Source organism: Neolamprologus multifasciatus, chromosome 7, assembly GCF_963576455.1.
Source record: "Neolamprologus multifasciatus chromosome 7, fNeoMul1.2, whole genome shotgun sequence".
NCBI classification, from domain to species: Eukaryota; Metazoa; Chordata; class Actinopteri; order Cichliformes; family Cichlidae; genus Neolamprologus; species Neolamprologus multifasciatus.
Genome location: NC_140445.1, coordinates 16,895,487 through 16,910,378, shown reverse-complemented (window position 1 = coordinate 16,910,378; position 14,892 = coordinate 16,895,487). Strand labels below are relative to the sequence as shown.

General features: G+C 38.5%; 1 protein-coding gene across 4 annotated transcripts in view; it reads left to right on the top strand.

Annotated features, from left to right (window-relative positions):
- The window catches only part of dab2ipb (DAB2 interacting protein b), a 209,580-nt gene that overhangs the window by 7,752 nt on the left and 186,936 nt on the right, over positions 1-14,892 (top strand). For 3 of the 4 annotated variants that reach the window (XM_085168635.1, XM_085168637.1, XM_085168634.1), the window contains exon 1: positions 1,572-1,848. The exons of the other annotated variant lie outside the window; for it this stretch is intronic. In XM_085168635.1, the coding sequence (XP_085024761.1) occupies positions 1,809-1,848 (40 nt within the window). In that variant the 5' untranslated portion in view covers positions 1,572-1,808. Of the gene's footprint in view, positions 1-1,571; positions 1,849-14,892 lie in introns of those variants that run through there. 4 annotated transcript variants of the gene reach the window in all.

The following is a 14,892-nucleotide window of genomic DNA, read 5'->3' as shown; positions in this document are numbered from 1 at the left end:
AAACTGACCGTGTTAGTGATAAAACTCATTTTTCGTTTAAAAAAAAACAATTTGAGATGATTTGAGTACCAAGAGATCCACACCATTCCACCACCAGTAGCAGCCCGAACCATTGCTACAGGGCGCGATGGCGCTTTCATGTTGTTTATACCAAATTCTGAGCCTATTATCCAAATGTCACAGCAGAAATCAAGACTCATTAGACCTGCCAACATTTTTCCAGTTGTGTCAGAACTGTACCCCTGATTTAATGTCCTTAGTTGACAGGGAAGCCACCACTGTGGCCTTCTCCTCCTGTAGCCCATCTGCATCAAGTTTCAATATGTTATGGATTCAGGGATGCTCTTCTGCATATCGTGGAAGTAACAAGTGGTTATTTGAGTTTCTGTTGACTTCAGCTTGCCGCAGTCTGGCCATTTAGGCATTTTTACCCAAAGAACTGCCACTCACAGGATATTTTCCCTTTCTCTGATGATTTTCTGTAAACTCTACAGATGGTTGTGTGGGAAAATCCCAGGAGATCAGCAGTTTTTAAAATATTTAGACCCGCCTGGCACCAACAAGCACGCCTCGTAAAAGTCACTTAAATGACCCATTCTGATTCTCAGTTTATAATTTAGCAGCTCATGCCTACATGCCTGGACTGAGTTACTGTCATGTTTTTTTCTTATTAGATATTTGCATTAATGAGCAGTTGAACAGATGTACCTAACAAAGTCACCGGTGAGCATAGACACACATATATAAGCACATGTGTCTCCTGTTGTTAGACATTTGGAGGCAAATAGTCTAAACTATGTATGTTTGTGTTTTTTAAAGAACAATTAAATCACATTTTTTGGTCAGTTTTGACAGCCTTAATGCATAATAACAGGTATGTTCGCAGGTGCAAATAAATCCCGCAGTGTTTCAGAAACATGGCGTATTCCTTGAATTGTAGAGTCAGTGCACATCTGATGTCATCTAATGGTTACACCTTTTTTAATCAAGTGAAAGCGAAAAGTCATTCATCCTACAAGCCGCCAAGGTTGTTAAGAATTTCAGTTCTAATCTCGCTTCATTTATTTATACTGGAGACAGAGTTTGAACAACAGAACATTAACCGACCTGTCTCCATACAAACATCAGGTTAAGACAAAAGAACAAAGCTTTCTGCACTTGCGGCTCTTCTTTGTGCACTATACTAAGCTCCCCAAGCCTTAAGAATGTGCATGTGGATTTCCTACGTGCCCTCATGTAGACATGCTGGTATTATACCATTTAGACTGCAGTTTCACTAAAGATTGGATCTGTCACACACGGCCAAAGTGATGCAGTACATGTAAGCTGTGAACTGGCTTAGCGCTCTGCGTTGCAAGGTTACATAGAGGAGAGGAAAGAATAATGTCACAGTGCCTGACTGAGTAAGCCCACACTAGCAGGTGATTGCTTTCTTCCTCTCCTCAGCACCTCCTCTTCTTCAACCTTTGCAACTCCTCTCTCTCCTCGTGCTCCTCCCATTTCCCTGCCCCTGTGTACCTCATAAATCTTCATCTGCAGTACACATGCTCCATGTAAGTCCAACACATCCACTTTCGCAGCGAGTGAGAGCAGGAATGAGAGAAAGTCAGAATGAGATTGGGGACACTTGACGAGGCAATAAAAGCAGCTCATTTCTTCTCCCGCACCTTTCTCCTGGCTCTGTTTGCTCGCTCACTCCTCGCTCGCTCATTCTCCGAGCTGCTACACAGACTCCGTTATCAAAACACACAGTGAGGCGTGCTGGCTCGTTCACTCTACAGCCACACAATCTGGATCAAGCGTTCAAGATGCAGCAGCAGGGAAAGATGTCTTCTGATTCCCTGTCAGGTAAAGGCAAGAATAAGATCTGTGTTTCTCTGCCTTCCTTCCCACTTCTTGTCATCACTATTCATCCTGTTTCCTCTCTTTACTTCAGTGTTAGAATTCTGGTTTCTGTTTGTGTAATTCTTTGTTTCGTATGCATGCACATGAGTGCAAGTGTTGTGTTAAAAGAGGTGATAACCATGATGATTGTAACTGTAAATTACATAGTGTGTGTGTATGTGTTGTATTTTTTCCATATGGCAGTGCTAAAAGAGTACATTAAGGTGGAGTTGCTCGTGCTACTATGACTACCTCACTTCACAGCTGAGAAAGTGGATACGGACTAGAAAAAATTGCATTCTTCTGACCTAGATATACTGACAAGGCTTGTGCTGCTTCTTCCTTCAACTTACAGTGTTTAATAGGTTGCGGCTGATTGCCAGAAAGTGTAGTTTGGGCTTGCTCCTATAGAGTGACAACATAATTTGCATGCAGGTCGTATGTGAATTTTAAACCACGAAAGATCAAAGCAAGTAGCTCGGGCTGAGGAAGAGTGCATTTACATTTGCTGTGCTCGGTCTGTGGAGGTTGATAGCTGTCCTCTGTGATGAGGATGATCCTGCTGGGTATTGAGTTGGGAACTAGACTGTTCGCACTCATTGGCCGTTTGTTGTGTAATCCATTTGATTGGAGCCAGAGGGATAGATTCGTCCTCAGTGAAGCCTACTTTGATTTGTTGTACAATGAAAGGTTTGACAATTCTGTTAATGTGTCACGGGAATCTCAGCATCAACCTTATTAAGGCTACTTAGTGAGAACAAGAAGTTTGAAAAAAAACTAGAGAACAAATTGAAACTGTAACTGTAAAGAGGACCAAGTTAAAATATATATATATATATATATATATATATATATATATATATATATATATATATATATATATATATATATATATATATATGGATAAACCAAAAGTGCACCAAAAACAAATATAATTTGGCACTGATTAAATTATGAAACATAACAAGATGATTTTGTTTAATTAGCATTAGTATTTTTTTACAGTACTGAGTGTTGTTTTGTCTGTTTTTTGAGCTACATTAGCGCAGCACCTTACTCTAACAGTCTCCTGACTCATTTCTGTCTTGAGCTTTTCTTGACCAACTAATAGGTACAAAGCTGAACCTATGGCAGTCCCATCATTTGCCTATAGAAAATTAAGAGAAGCTAAATCTGGGAATTATTAGAAAAGAGGAATACAAGTAATGGAAAATTGACATAGAAACATCAGTCTATGTTACATTTTAAAAACAAATGCGCGTCTATTTATTTATTTATTTATTTTAACACATTGATAACTTTCTTTCTTTCTTAGTTGGCAGTTTTGATCCCCCATAGATCTTAAGTAGTCTTAAGTAGGATGTGAAGACTTCTTCATACACTGAAAATGATTATGTGCAAGTTAATAGAGCCTGACCTGTTTGTCACATGTTATTATCAGCCGATATTACCTATCTGCTAATATATTGGTATTGGCATTTATAACAGCTGATTAATGACAATAAAAAAGCAAAGTAGAGCTGGGAGAAACACCCATATTCAACAATTATGAATATTGGTGTTCCATAGTTTGTCCTCGTCCCTGATGGCAACACACGCGTTTGAACACCACAAATGCAACTTGCTAAGCAGTCGAGCAGAGTATAAACGAGTGAATATATAATACACGTAACAAATGAAAGGAAAATCTGTTAATTTCCTTTTATTTGATATTTTTATTTAAAAAAATATCCACCAAAATATTGGAATATTGGCTTTTTGAATAACCAAATATTGGTATTAGTCTTAAAAATCCCATATCAGTCGAGCTGTATAACATACTTCTTGCCTGATGTATTTATAGTTTGTTTTTTTTAATCACCAAGTACATAAAAAACCTATCAATGAAATATTGATAAGTTCTCTCTAAGTGTTAAATAAGGGTTTTGATGCCTTTTCCCATCTAGTTATGTTTAACTTGTTTGATCTTAGCATTTAGTCCATTATTTTAGTTAATGTGGGCAAGGGGGACTTTTATGATTAAGAGGATGTATGGCAAAAAAAACAAGAAATCAAGAAGGGGAAAATATTTTTCACCGCACTTTGAGTTACAGTTAAGTAGTGAATATCTTCATTGCACTCTTAAAACAGTGACTTTGCAGTTGACGTTTGTTTAAATAGCTAACATTGCTGTATTGTGCATTATGGCAGTTGGAAGACAAAATAAAAGTGTCTCCCGCAGTGTTCTTCATTACTTACTGACACATTGCTCCTGTTCTGACATGGCACCTGTCACCCATCGCAAATTTAATTCAGGCTCCAAGTGAAATCCCTCTCATCTCCTTTGCTGCTCTTCGTCTGTGAGCAAGACAACAGCAGAACCCACAGCTACACAGTGCCGAGATGATCGTGTCACAGATGTGTACTTCCCACAGACGAAAGGCTGTTATTAGTAGAGCCATCCTCATATGAACGAGAAAAGCAGAATCTACTCTGTGTGTTGTATTGGACACTCAGCACTGACAATAATAGCTGGTCAGAAGGGTTACATAATCTATGTGAGTGCAAGAGAGAAGTGTGAAGGTTCACAGGAAGCTATGGAGAAAAAAGGTAAACCATCAGCAAAACCATTTATTTAATATAGAAATAAAGTAAAGAATCGTCCCTGTCAGCCTCTTTGCATTTCAGCTGCATGCCACTGTGGTTTCCCTTTTTTGACAGCAGTACTTTTTTTCTGATTGCCTTGGCACAGATTCTACAACAGTTTGAATGTGAAAAAAAACTCTTAATCAAAGAACCAAACTGTACTGAAAGCAGCTGGCAGCAAGCATTTCCCTGAAACAAACTCCATTTTCACAAAAGACTCTGACCATCTTTGTATGTCACAGGAAATGAAAACAGTGTACTCAATAAAATCAGCGATGATAACAAAGCACATAAAGAACAATTCTCTCCTCTTCCCCTTGAAGAGGGAAAACATTTTCCCCTTGATTTTATATATTTCGTACGCAAGTACATGTATTCACAGCAGCAATAAACCAGAGAAACCATCAAAAATGTAACATGGTTAAAAGAAAACAGGGTCCTCAAAGTACAAGCCAATAGCAGACCATTTAATGTGACCAAGGACAGTGTGCAGTATTTTACATTTTATTCATCAAAAGTTCATGTTATACAAAATGAGACCAAAGCTGAATGTCTCTTAATCCTCAGCCCTTTCGTTGTAATGATCAATGCGGGCTAAAATTTTTCCTAAGGGCTAAAAAAATGTAACAGCCACTTCAAATACAGTGAAAATATTTCCAACATAAATCTCCACCTTCTGATACGACACGTTCACTAATGTGTCTGTCCACCTGCGTGGCCACCTAAATTTGCACTTAGTCATAAAACCCTTTTTTTGGTAAAAAGATACCATTCTTAATCAGGATTGGGCTTCATAAAGGGTTAAACAGAGCTGTAATTTGTGCCTAGCTTTCTTCATGCATGCTAGGCCACAATTATCAAAGGAATGTCCTTCAGCAAAAATTCCACAGAATGATATGTAGGGTTACAAAACTCGTGGAGCAAATTATCGATACAAATCGCCAACCTAGGCAAAATGTTTCGCACCATTTCCTTTCAATTATATGGTAAACTCAGTCTGAAACATATGGCATTTTTTCTTCTTTTTGGTTTTTTCAGATTTGAGGTGTAACATTTCAATCCAGTGGCAAATCTTAATTCAACGTCAGTGCCAACACACGCCAGTTCTAAACAGCTGCTTGAGTTTTGAGGCTGGGGAGCTGTTGTTATTTTCCACTGCTTGTAGCTGTGACGAGTTCATGCATAAACAAGAGTCGCTGCAACAAATAGAAGAGAAGCCTGAAAGAAGTGCAACGCTGTCTTCCACAGAGAAGAAGCAGAAAAGAAAGTTTGAAGAAGCGCAATAGGGAGAAGCAAAAGGAAAAGATGTGGTCGGGTAAAAACATAAGAACAGCACATAATCAAGAAAGCAACTGACCCTGAACACAGCTTCTTTCTTTCCACTAAAACATCCCCACTCTCTAAATGGCCTTAGCTAACTCAACGTCTGCATCTCAGGCTGGTTATAAATGGCAATGCTACATGAACTGACCTTATATTGGAGCCAAGCAAGTGCCAGCAATTACGCCTGGCTGCCTGAAGGGAGACACAGCCAACCAACTGATACCTTAGCCAGGATTACAAGTTGTTGTAGTAAATTAATTAGGGAATGGGTCCAGAAAGGTAGCTTTGGACGTATTTGTGTCCAGGTCTGTGGTGAAGCAGAGCAAACACACTTCCAAGTTACATGATTGGCTTTCTTTGTCACCCCACTATTCCAAATAACACCTGCTGCCTGGCTTCAGCCTTGTCTCTCTTCCTTGAGCTGCCTAGTCCATAATTGTTCTTGACTGTCATCTGCACTGGCTTTATATAGAGGAAATCACAAGCCCGACAATAAATTTCAGTCTTTTCGTCTTTTCGTACCTTTGGGTTTGTCTGATGTTTGTATGACAAGAGGGAACATCTAAGTCACAGTCTGCAGATAATCACGGTAGCGCCACCTACTGTTCAAAGTTTGCAAGAGACAGCAAATCAGAAGAAAGTTTTCCACTTATAAGGATAGTGGCTTTATTGTAATTAATTACTATCAGGTTGCTCTAAAACCTCCCTGATTGATCCATGATGCTTCAGCGAGAGTACTGACAGGGACTAGAAAGACAGCAAAGAATATTTCTCCCATTTTGGATTCTCTTCATTTTCTCCATATTTGATCCAGAATTGAATTTAAAATCTTTCTCCTCACATACCAGGTCTTGGATAATTAGACCCCATTTTATCTTAAAGACTTCATAGTACCTTATCATCCCATTAGATGATAAAAGTACAATGGGAGACAGAACATTCAACTTTCAGGCCCCTTTTCTGTGGAACCAGCTCCCAATTTGGATTCAGGGCACAGATATCATCTGTACATTTAAGATTAGACTTAAAACTTTCCTTTTTGATAAAGTGCATAGTTGATATGAACTCTTTCTAAGTTACCTTGCAATAGCCCTAGGCTTTCTTTTCCACTCACCTCTTTTTACTCTCTGGTTATAAAGCACATTGCATCTAATCATTAGTTATTATTATCTTTGGCGCCCTTCCACGGTGGGTTTTATCCTGTTTCCTCCTTGAACTTGGTTCTACCAGGGACATCTGATTGTTAGAGGTTCTCTGTATTACTGTACGGTCTTTACTTCGCAATATAAACTACTTTGAGGCAGCTATTGTTGTGATTTGGTACTACAGAGATGGAATTGAATTCAATTCAATTCAATTCAATTGAATGGAATTGAATTGAGTTGAGGGAGGGAAGAATTTCTTATTTTAAACCAAAGATGAAGCCTAGTATAAAATAAATGAGGTTTATTTTGAATCTTTTATCAAAAGAATAAAAATATGGAGCTGGAAATGAATACTGCATGTCTATTTTAAGCATGTTTTTAATGCTTAGCATTCCTTATGAATAGAGTCTAAGCACACTACACTGTTTTATGCATGCATCTTGCGTGTATTCAACACAATTGCCTCATGCTTTAAAGTTAAGTGTAACTAAATAGTGTAGAAACTACAGGATATGCAGAGAGGGTATATTCAATTGTTCATATCATGTTCGAGTGAAGAAAGTCAATAATATGTTAAATCGCGCAACAGAGCATGTCATTTCATCTCGCGCACTTCGGATCGTGGTTTGATTCTCGGCTGCTCACAATCCGAAGCACGGACAGTCGAGCAGTTGCCTCTACTTTTTTCGGTATACCAAAAAAAGGACATTGGGTGGTTGTTACATTTACAAAAGTCTAACTTGTAATTTGAACAAAGGTATTTCATGTTTCTATGGTGAATGTAATTAAATCATGTAAGATCTGTATGAAATTCAGCAACTTAATTTGTCCTTGTTCAGATGACATTATACAATCTAGTAAGAGCTGTCCAGAGTGTACCCCGCCTCTTAACCTATCACTTCGGGGTTACCCACATGGAAAAGATATACATAAATCTTATAAAGTTTGTATCTGTCTTGTGTGAAACTTGTATGAAAAGCATACAAGAGTGAAAACAGATATAAGATCCCTTGAAAAATTATATAAATGAAACTTGCATGTTTTGGATACTTACTAAAACAATATATGAAAGTAATGAGAAAGTGGACACTTTCATTAGTAAATCACATAAGCCTTATATGATTCACTGTATGAAGTGGGCCACATCTTATGCAAGTCTTTTATAAGTTTTTACTATTTCTTTTCCATATGGGTATGCCCCAGCCCTACTGCATCCCAGATGATGATAAGAGGATGGTAGTTGTTGTAAATCCATTCAGCTTTTATGTTAACCAGACTTTTGTTGAACATTATGTAATAGAAGACAAGATTTATTATTTAAGTGACCAAGTAGTATTGGGGTAAAAGTTAATGAATAGTGTTGGAATAAAATGACAAAATTGTGAAGGATTAAAATATTCCAAGAGCTCAACTTACTTCATCTAAACACGTTTCAATCCCGTTTTATCAACACAACATGCACAGGTTTATTGAATATGAATAAGTTGTGTTGATTTAACTCAGTTGTTTAAGTTTCTGCCAAAGCAAAACAATTGTTTGCAACTAATGTCCACTATTGATTTAAGTAAATCCAACATGCTCTTTTTTTCAGTGCATGGGGAATGATCTTGCAGCTTAGTTTCACAAACTTTTTTAAAAGGGCCTCCAGGTTTCTGAATTATCTCCAGTAGGTATAGTTGCTCCACAACTTTAAGTATTTACATTAGTGGAATAAAAGGATTGACTTTAGGAAATAAGAATAAAGAGCTTCCTGTGCATTTAGACATCATTAATTCAGATGCTCAGATGAAGACTGAGCATCCTGTCCATAATATACATTATACATATACATGAACAACATTTCCTTTTTGACTGAGGGGCAGACAAATGATGCTTAAACAGTAGCTACCGAGGAAGTACAAAGTCTGGATCGGTGAAAAAAAAAACAAACATCCTCCATTAATGTCAAGTGTAGCACTGCCTACACAACTCCTACTCACCAGTCAAGAGAGATGGCTCAAAATCTACTCTATTGTTTATTGAAGGGGGGGTTGCATTCAAGTATGATCTATAATTGGTTTATAGGCTTTTTTTGTTTGTTTATTTCTTCTTTGTCATCACATACAAGCTCACAGGGACACGATGTTACTTGTGCACACACTGGGTTTTTTTCCACATATAGTTTTCATAGTCCAGTTGTTCCTCAGAGAATCATACTGAATTGATTGAATTGAACAAAGCTTTCTGTGTGCTTACAGAGAAGGAGGCTTGCAACACCTTTTTTACAGATTTATCTGTAAAAATATATTACAGCAAAAACAGCTACAAAGTGCAACCACGGAATATTGCTATTCTGATAAATTCATGAGTTGATGTCATTATTTTGAAGCACATAATTATGCAATCATAATAATGTCATGGTTGCACACCAGAGCTCCAAAACATTAAATTGTACCAGTGAAAAGCATGACACTCAAGAAGAGAATTTAGTTCTGATGTAAGCCCATAATAAAGATTTCTTTTTAACAAATCAAGGTTAAATTAATTAATAAATACAAATATCTCGTAATATTAATCCATCTTGAAATTCTGAAAGTATTAAAAAAATACAGCCCTCCAGACTTCGACTACTTTTTTAACTGCATCAACTCTTTCATTGACATTCATGCTTCAACGACACTGTCATGGAAAGGTTTTTGTGTGATTGCGATGCTTTATCTTTCAAACTGAAGCTTCGGGTTATGTGTAGAAAACACGTTATCATGGCGAACTAGCCAGGTTAAAAAAGAGCAACCCTTCTTCTACACTCCCATATGAAGATTTGTGATGAAGAGTTTGAATCTGCAAAGCATCTAGAAGCAACAGTGCTGGCTGCTATATTGTTTTGTGCTCTCACCAGTCATGTTGTCACACCTCTTCAACTGCTCTTTACCACGATTTACAGAAAAAGGTCCAAAAAAAGAGAAAATATCTAATTAGCGGCAGTTCTCCAGGTTAAAATATCTTTTTGATGCTAGAGGTCAAAGCAAAATGGCCAGACTGCTTCAGGGTTATAGGAATGCAACAGTAACTGTGTTGCCATTGACATTTGAATGCCTTGTATTAGTGGTTCAAGCTGGTTAAGGTGGTGCAATGGTGTGAGGGAGACTTCTTGGCACACTTAACTACCAACTGAGCATTGTTTAAACATCACAGCTTACATAACTATTGTTGCTGACCATGTCCATTCTTTTTAATGATCATATTGTACTGATTTTCTAAAGGCTGCTTTCAGTTACCAGGGTTGTATCTGTCGGTTTTTGCCAAGCGTAGTGACCGTTCTTCAAAGAAGCTTGAACACTGTCACACGTAGAAGATTTGTGATCGTTTTCTCACTTGTCAGAACTGTACATTACATTCTGATGCCCCATAGTCACAAAATTGCTCAAGCCTAATGTATACCATGTGGAAAAAAAGAGCTGCACATACTTCACTTCTTTTCGTGAGCTTTGCACCAACACCATGTGGTTTACACAGCAATTCTAGCCTTATGCCTGTAGTAGCTTCATATTGCTTAAGTGCCTTTAGTATGGCTTCATCTTTGAGTCTGTTGACAGCAAAAATGAGGAGTTGTCAAGAGTATCGTGACAGAGCTACAAATGACGCCTGTAAAGTTCTCCAAACCATGTGGGAATAAGGCTAAAACGTTATTTATTTGTGTGCTTTCTTCATGTCTGTCACTTCTTTTTAAGTTGTGATTGGTGGCGGTGCACAGCTTTAAGTCACAGGCAGGCCCGTGACATTTATATGCTTGCATGGCATTTCTGAAAAGCTCTGAGAGGAGGTTCAATCACCGTCTCTGCATGTGGCCTTAACTTGTGGCCTTTGCTATGTAGCTTTGTGTGAGCAGAAAAGAAGATGAAGCTTTCGATCACAAGCGGAGCCAATCCAGCAGCTCTAAATCTCTCTTACTGCTGCATTAGGGCAAAGGTACTTGTGTAGCAAGCAGCATGTAGACAGGCAGGATTTATTGCTTAATACTCAAAAGGATGCATCTCTTCTTAAGTGCTTCTTCAGTGGTTTATGATGAATGTGTATTACCTTGTAATATCCCATTCCCAAGTCAGTTTCCATGTTTGAAACTTTAAACATTCTGCCAGCTTTGTGTGTAGTGGGATATGCAGAATTTGTTACATAAATCAAGGCTGCACTCCCAGTTTTTGGTATCTGAAACTATACCATATTCTAAATAGTCAGGACATGCAAAAGCAAGGTCTGAATGCAACACAGCCCAACTAATGTCACTAGTTTCACCTGAGTTTGTTTTATCAGTTTGAGCAAAGATACAATCTTACCAGAATGTCTTTAATCCCTCTATATTGCACTGCTCAAAAAATAAATAAATAAAGGAACACTGTTTAATCAGGGTATAGCATCAAGTCAATTAAACTTCTGGGATATTGATCTGGTCAGTTAAGTAGCAGATGGGGTTATAAATCAGTTTCAGCTGCTTTGGTGTTAATTAAACTAATAAAAGGTACAGTAGAGGAGCAACAATAAGACAACCCCTAAACAGTAATGGTTTTACAGGTAGAGACCACTGACTTTTTTCCTGCTAAGATTGGAACATTAATGTGTGCCATTACCAGAATGTTTGCTGCGTGTCCTAGCACAGTCTCAAAAGTAGGAGGAGGAGGAAATTCCAGGAGAAGAAGACACTCTGGGAGAGCAGGACACAGCTATAGAAGGTCCTTTACCGATCAGGAAGGCGGATATCTGATTCTGGAGGACCAAAATGACCTCCAGCAGTGTTACATTCCCCTAAAAGGGGTCCAGGCGATGAGGGGAAGTAACAAAAAGTGTCCAGGTCAGAAAAAGGAGACAGAGGCAAAATGGTTAAATTAAGGAGTTTTATTACGGTTTCTAATAAAATTTATTTTTGAAGTGGGGTGTAACAAGCAGGAAACTGGTGTGAATATCTCTTACCAAACAAACAGGTGGCCCGAGGGCCTGGCATCCACTAATGTGACTCCTCAGCATTGTAAAGTGCGATTGGTGTTGGTCATTGAATTCCAGAATTGGCAGGCTCCACCACTGGCACCCTTTGCTCTTCACAGGTCCCCCCTGAGCACATGTGACAGATGTTTCTGGAGAAGCAGTGGAGAACACTATGCTGCCTGTGACATCGTTCAGCATGACCAGGTGGTGATGAGTTTGATAGTCTGGGGAAGCAAATCCATGGAGGCACGCACAGACCTCTACAACATAGGCAACAGCGCCCTGACTGCCATTAGGGATTAGGATGAAATTTTGAGCAGTCTAAAGACGCGATCATATAAAGAAGATATGTGGGTCTTGATACACTATTGCAACACTGGGAAACATAAACAAATGAAGCAAGTTAAAAGTTGGGTCTTATTTATACGTCTGGAACTGGATATTATCCAAACCTTGTAAGACTCTTGTAAGAGTTTTATTCGGATGAGCTGGCAGGTTAAAAATCCATAACATGTAGGAGTTGTAGGTGCAGTGACTGTTCTCCCATGGCAATTCAATAGTAACCACAAACAAAACGGAGAACATCCACAAAAAAGGAAGTTAAATTTAAGACCTCGCTGTAAAGTTTCGTCAGATTAGATTCCAGCCAGAGTTGGCATGACATTTCCACCACTCAGCCTAAACACCTGTTTTTGCTTCCAATCTCTCAGTTTCGGCCATCACTCACGACACTGTTCACAGAAGAACATTTCAAACTGAAATTATTGATTTAAAACCATTTCATATTCTTTTTGCCAATACACCATGGCGGAAGACCTCTGTAGCAACGAGTAGTTTTTATCGGATTGCTAAGCGCCACTATTGATGCAGGGGTAATAAATGCTAATATTCTGCCATTATTGATCTACTCAGTCAACCAATAATATGTAAAATACATGAGGGAGCAACACAGCATGGCCATAAATATATGCAAATCCAATGTGGCCAAGCATGTGTCATCTGGGTTAGATTTAAGCATATATCTCTGGAGCACTCCTTATCTTTTACACCCAGAGTGAAACACACTCATCTGTGACACTGGACTTTCATGGACATACAAATATCAATGCACACAGGCCCAATGAATATGTGATCTACTGTCTCTCGATGCGCCTGTTCATTTGAAAAACATGCTTTATTACATAACTGTGGCACAATGGAAGGTAACACTTCACAAAGAACCAGTGTGAAGGTGCCACTTCTTATTCAGAAAAGCACTTTGTGGCTTCAGGACGGACACAGCACATGGGGAACCAATGCTGTGTGTGTAATCGAGTGACCTATTTAGACCTAATGATTCACTGTAACGTCGTAGGTATTTTATATTGATGGAAATGTTATGTAAATGATGTGAGGTGCAAAGTGTAAATAACATAAAATGGATGGTTACATTTTTATATCTACAAACGCGTCTCAAAAAAAGTAAAACGGTGAGAAAAGTTTGTTTATCTTCAAAAATTTGATTAAAAAACAAAGTTCACATAATCTGGATTCACTGCATGTAAAGTGAAACATTTCAAACTTTCATGTTTTATTTTCAATAGTTATGATGTATAGCTGATGAGAATATGAAATCCAGTATCTCAAGTTATTAATAGTTCTAACAATCAATTAAAACACTAATACAATACAGAAATGTCCAACTTTTGAAACATATGTTTATTTACAAATTCTGTACTTGTTCTTAGATCATTTAATATAAATTGAAGTGATTGGATCGTGTCACTGCTGAGGTGTTATTAAAGCCCAGGCTGCTTTGACAGTGGCCTCCAGCTTGTCTGTTATTTGGTTCAGGTTTCCCATCTTCCTCGTGACAATATCTCACTGTTTCTCATTGGGGTTCCAGTCAGGCGAGTTGGCTGGCCTGTCAAGCAGGGTAATAGAATGATCTGTAAATCATTTGGCAAAGCTTTTGGCACTGTGGGGAGATGCTACGTCCTGTTGAAAAAGGAAGTCAGGATCTCCATAAAACTTGTGAGCAACGAAGTACTCTGAAATCTCCTGTGTTGACATCACATTTGATATAACACAGCGGACCAGCCACCAACAACAACAGCATGTCAGACTGCAGAGATTTATGCTGAACTCGAGATACCTTGAATTAGATCCCTCTACACTCATCCTACAGACTCTAGTTCCTTGATTTCCAACTGAGATGTGTCTGTAGAAATCTGTAAAAGACTGCCTACAAGTGCTGACAGGGTGAGGAAATAGTCTTCCTGTGGTGCTGTAGGACGCCCACTTCAAGGCCTGTCTCTGACTTGGCCTTCAATTTGGAGACGGTACTAGGGCTCTGGTCATAATAATGGTGGGACACCAGCTTGAAGTTGCCCTGTGGCACAGAATCTAGTCTGCTGTATTTGTTTTTCCTTCTGTGATGAAATATTGTTTTCGTGTTGGGTGGCTGTTTCTTTGAGTGCTGCTTGACTAAAACTCCATATGTAAATCCATATATTCTCCACTACCCAGATTTAGGAGATACCAGTACTCACTCTTCTAACTTTGTCTATTATTACATAGTGTACACAAAGTTATTTATGCATGCAAATTATCAAATTCTATAGTATGTTATATTTAGTATATTTAGAACCTAGCAAAATTAGCCTAACTTGATAACTTTCCCTAGGGTATGCCATAAAGCAGGGCCGTGCAGAGAGGTTTAAAGGGGCAGGTGCTCAAAGTTAAAAAGGGGCACATTGAACCAGGCTGAACAACACACATTCATCAAGATTCTAATATGGGAAGGGCAGGGCTATGTTGATCTGAGACTGTAGACATCAAAAAGTCCATAGGAGAGATGGTAGCTGATTAAACAAGTGTCATGAGATAATAACAAAATGCAAAGATTGGTGACAGCGCTTGGAACCATAAGGCAACAAAAAACTGTGAGAAATAAACTCGGCTCTGCCTGTGAATCACT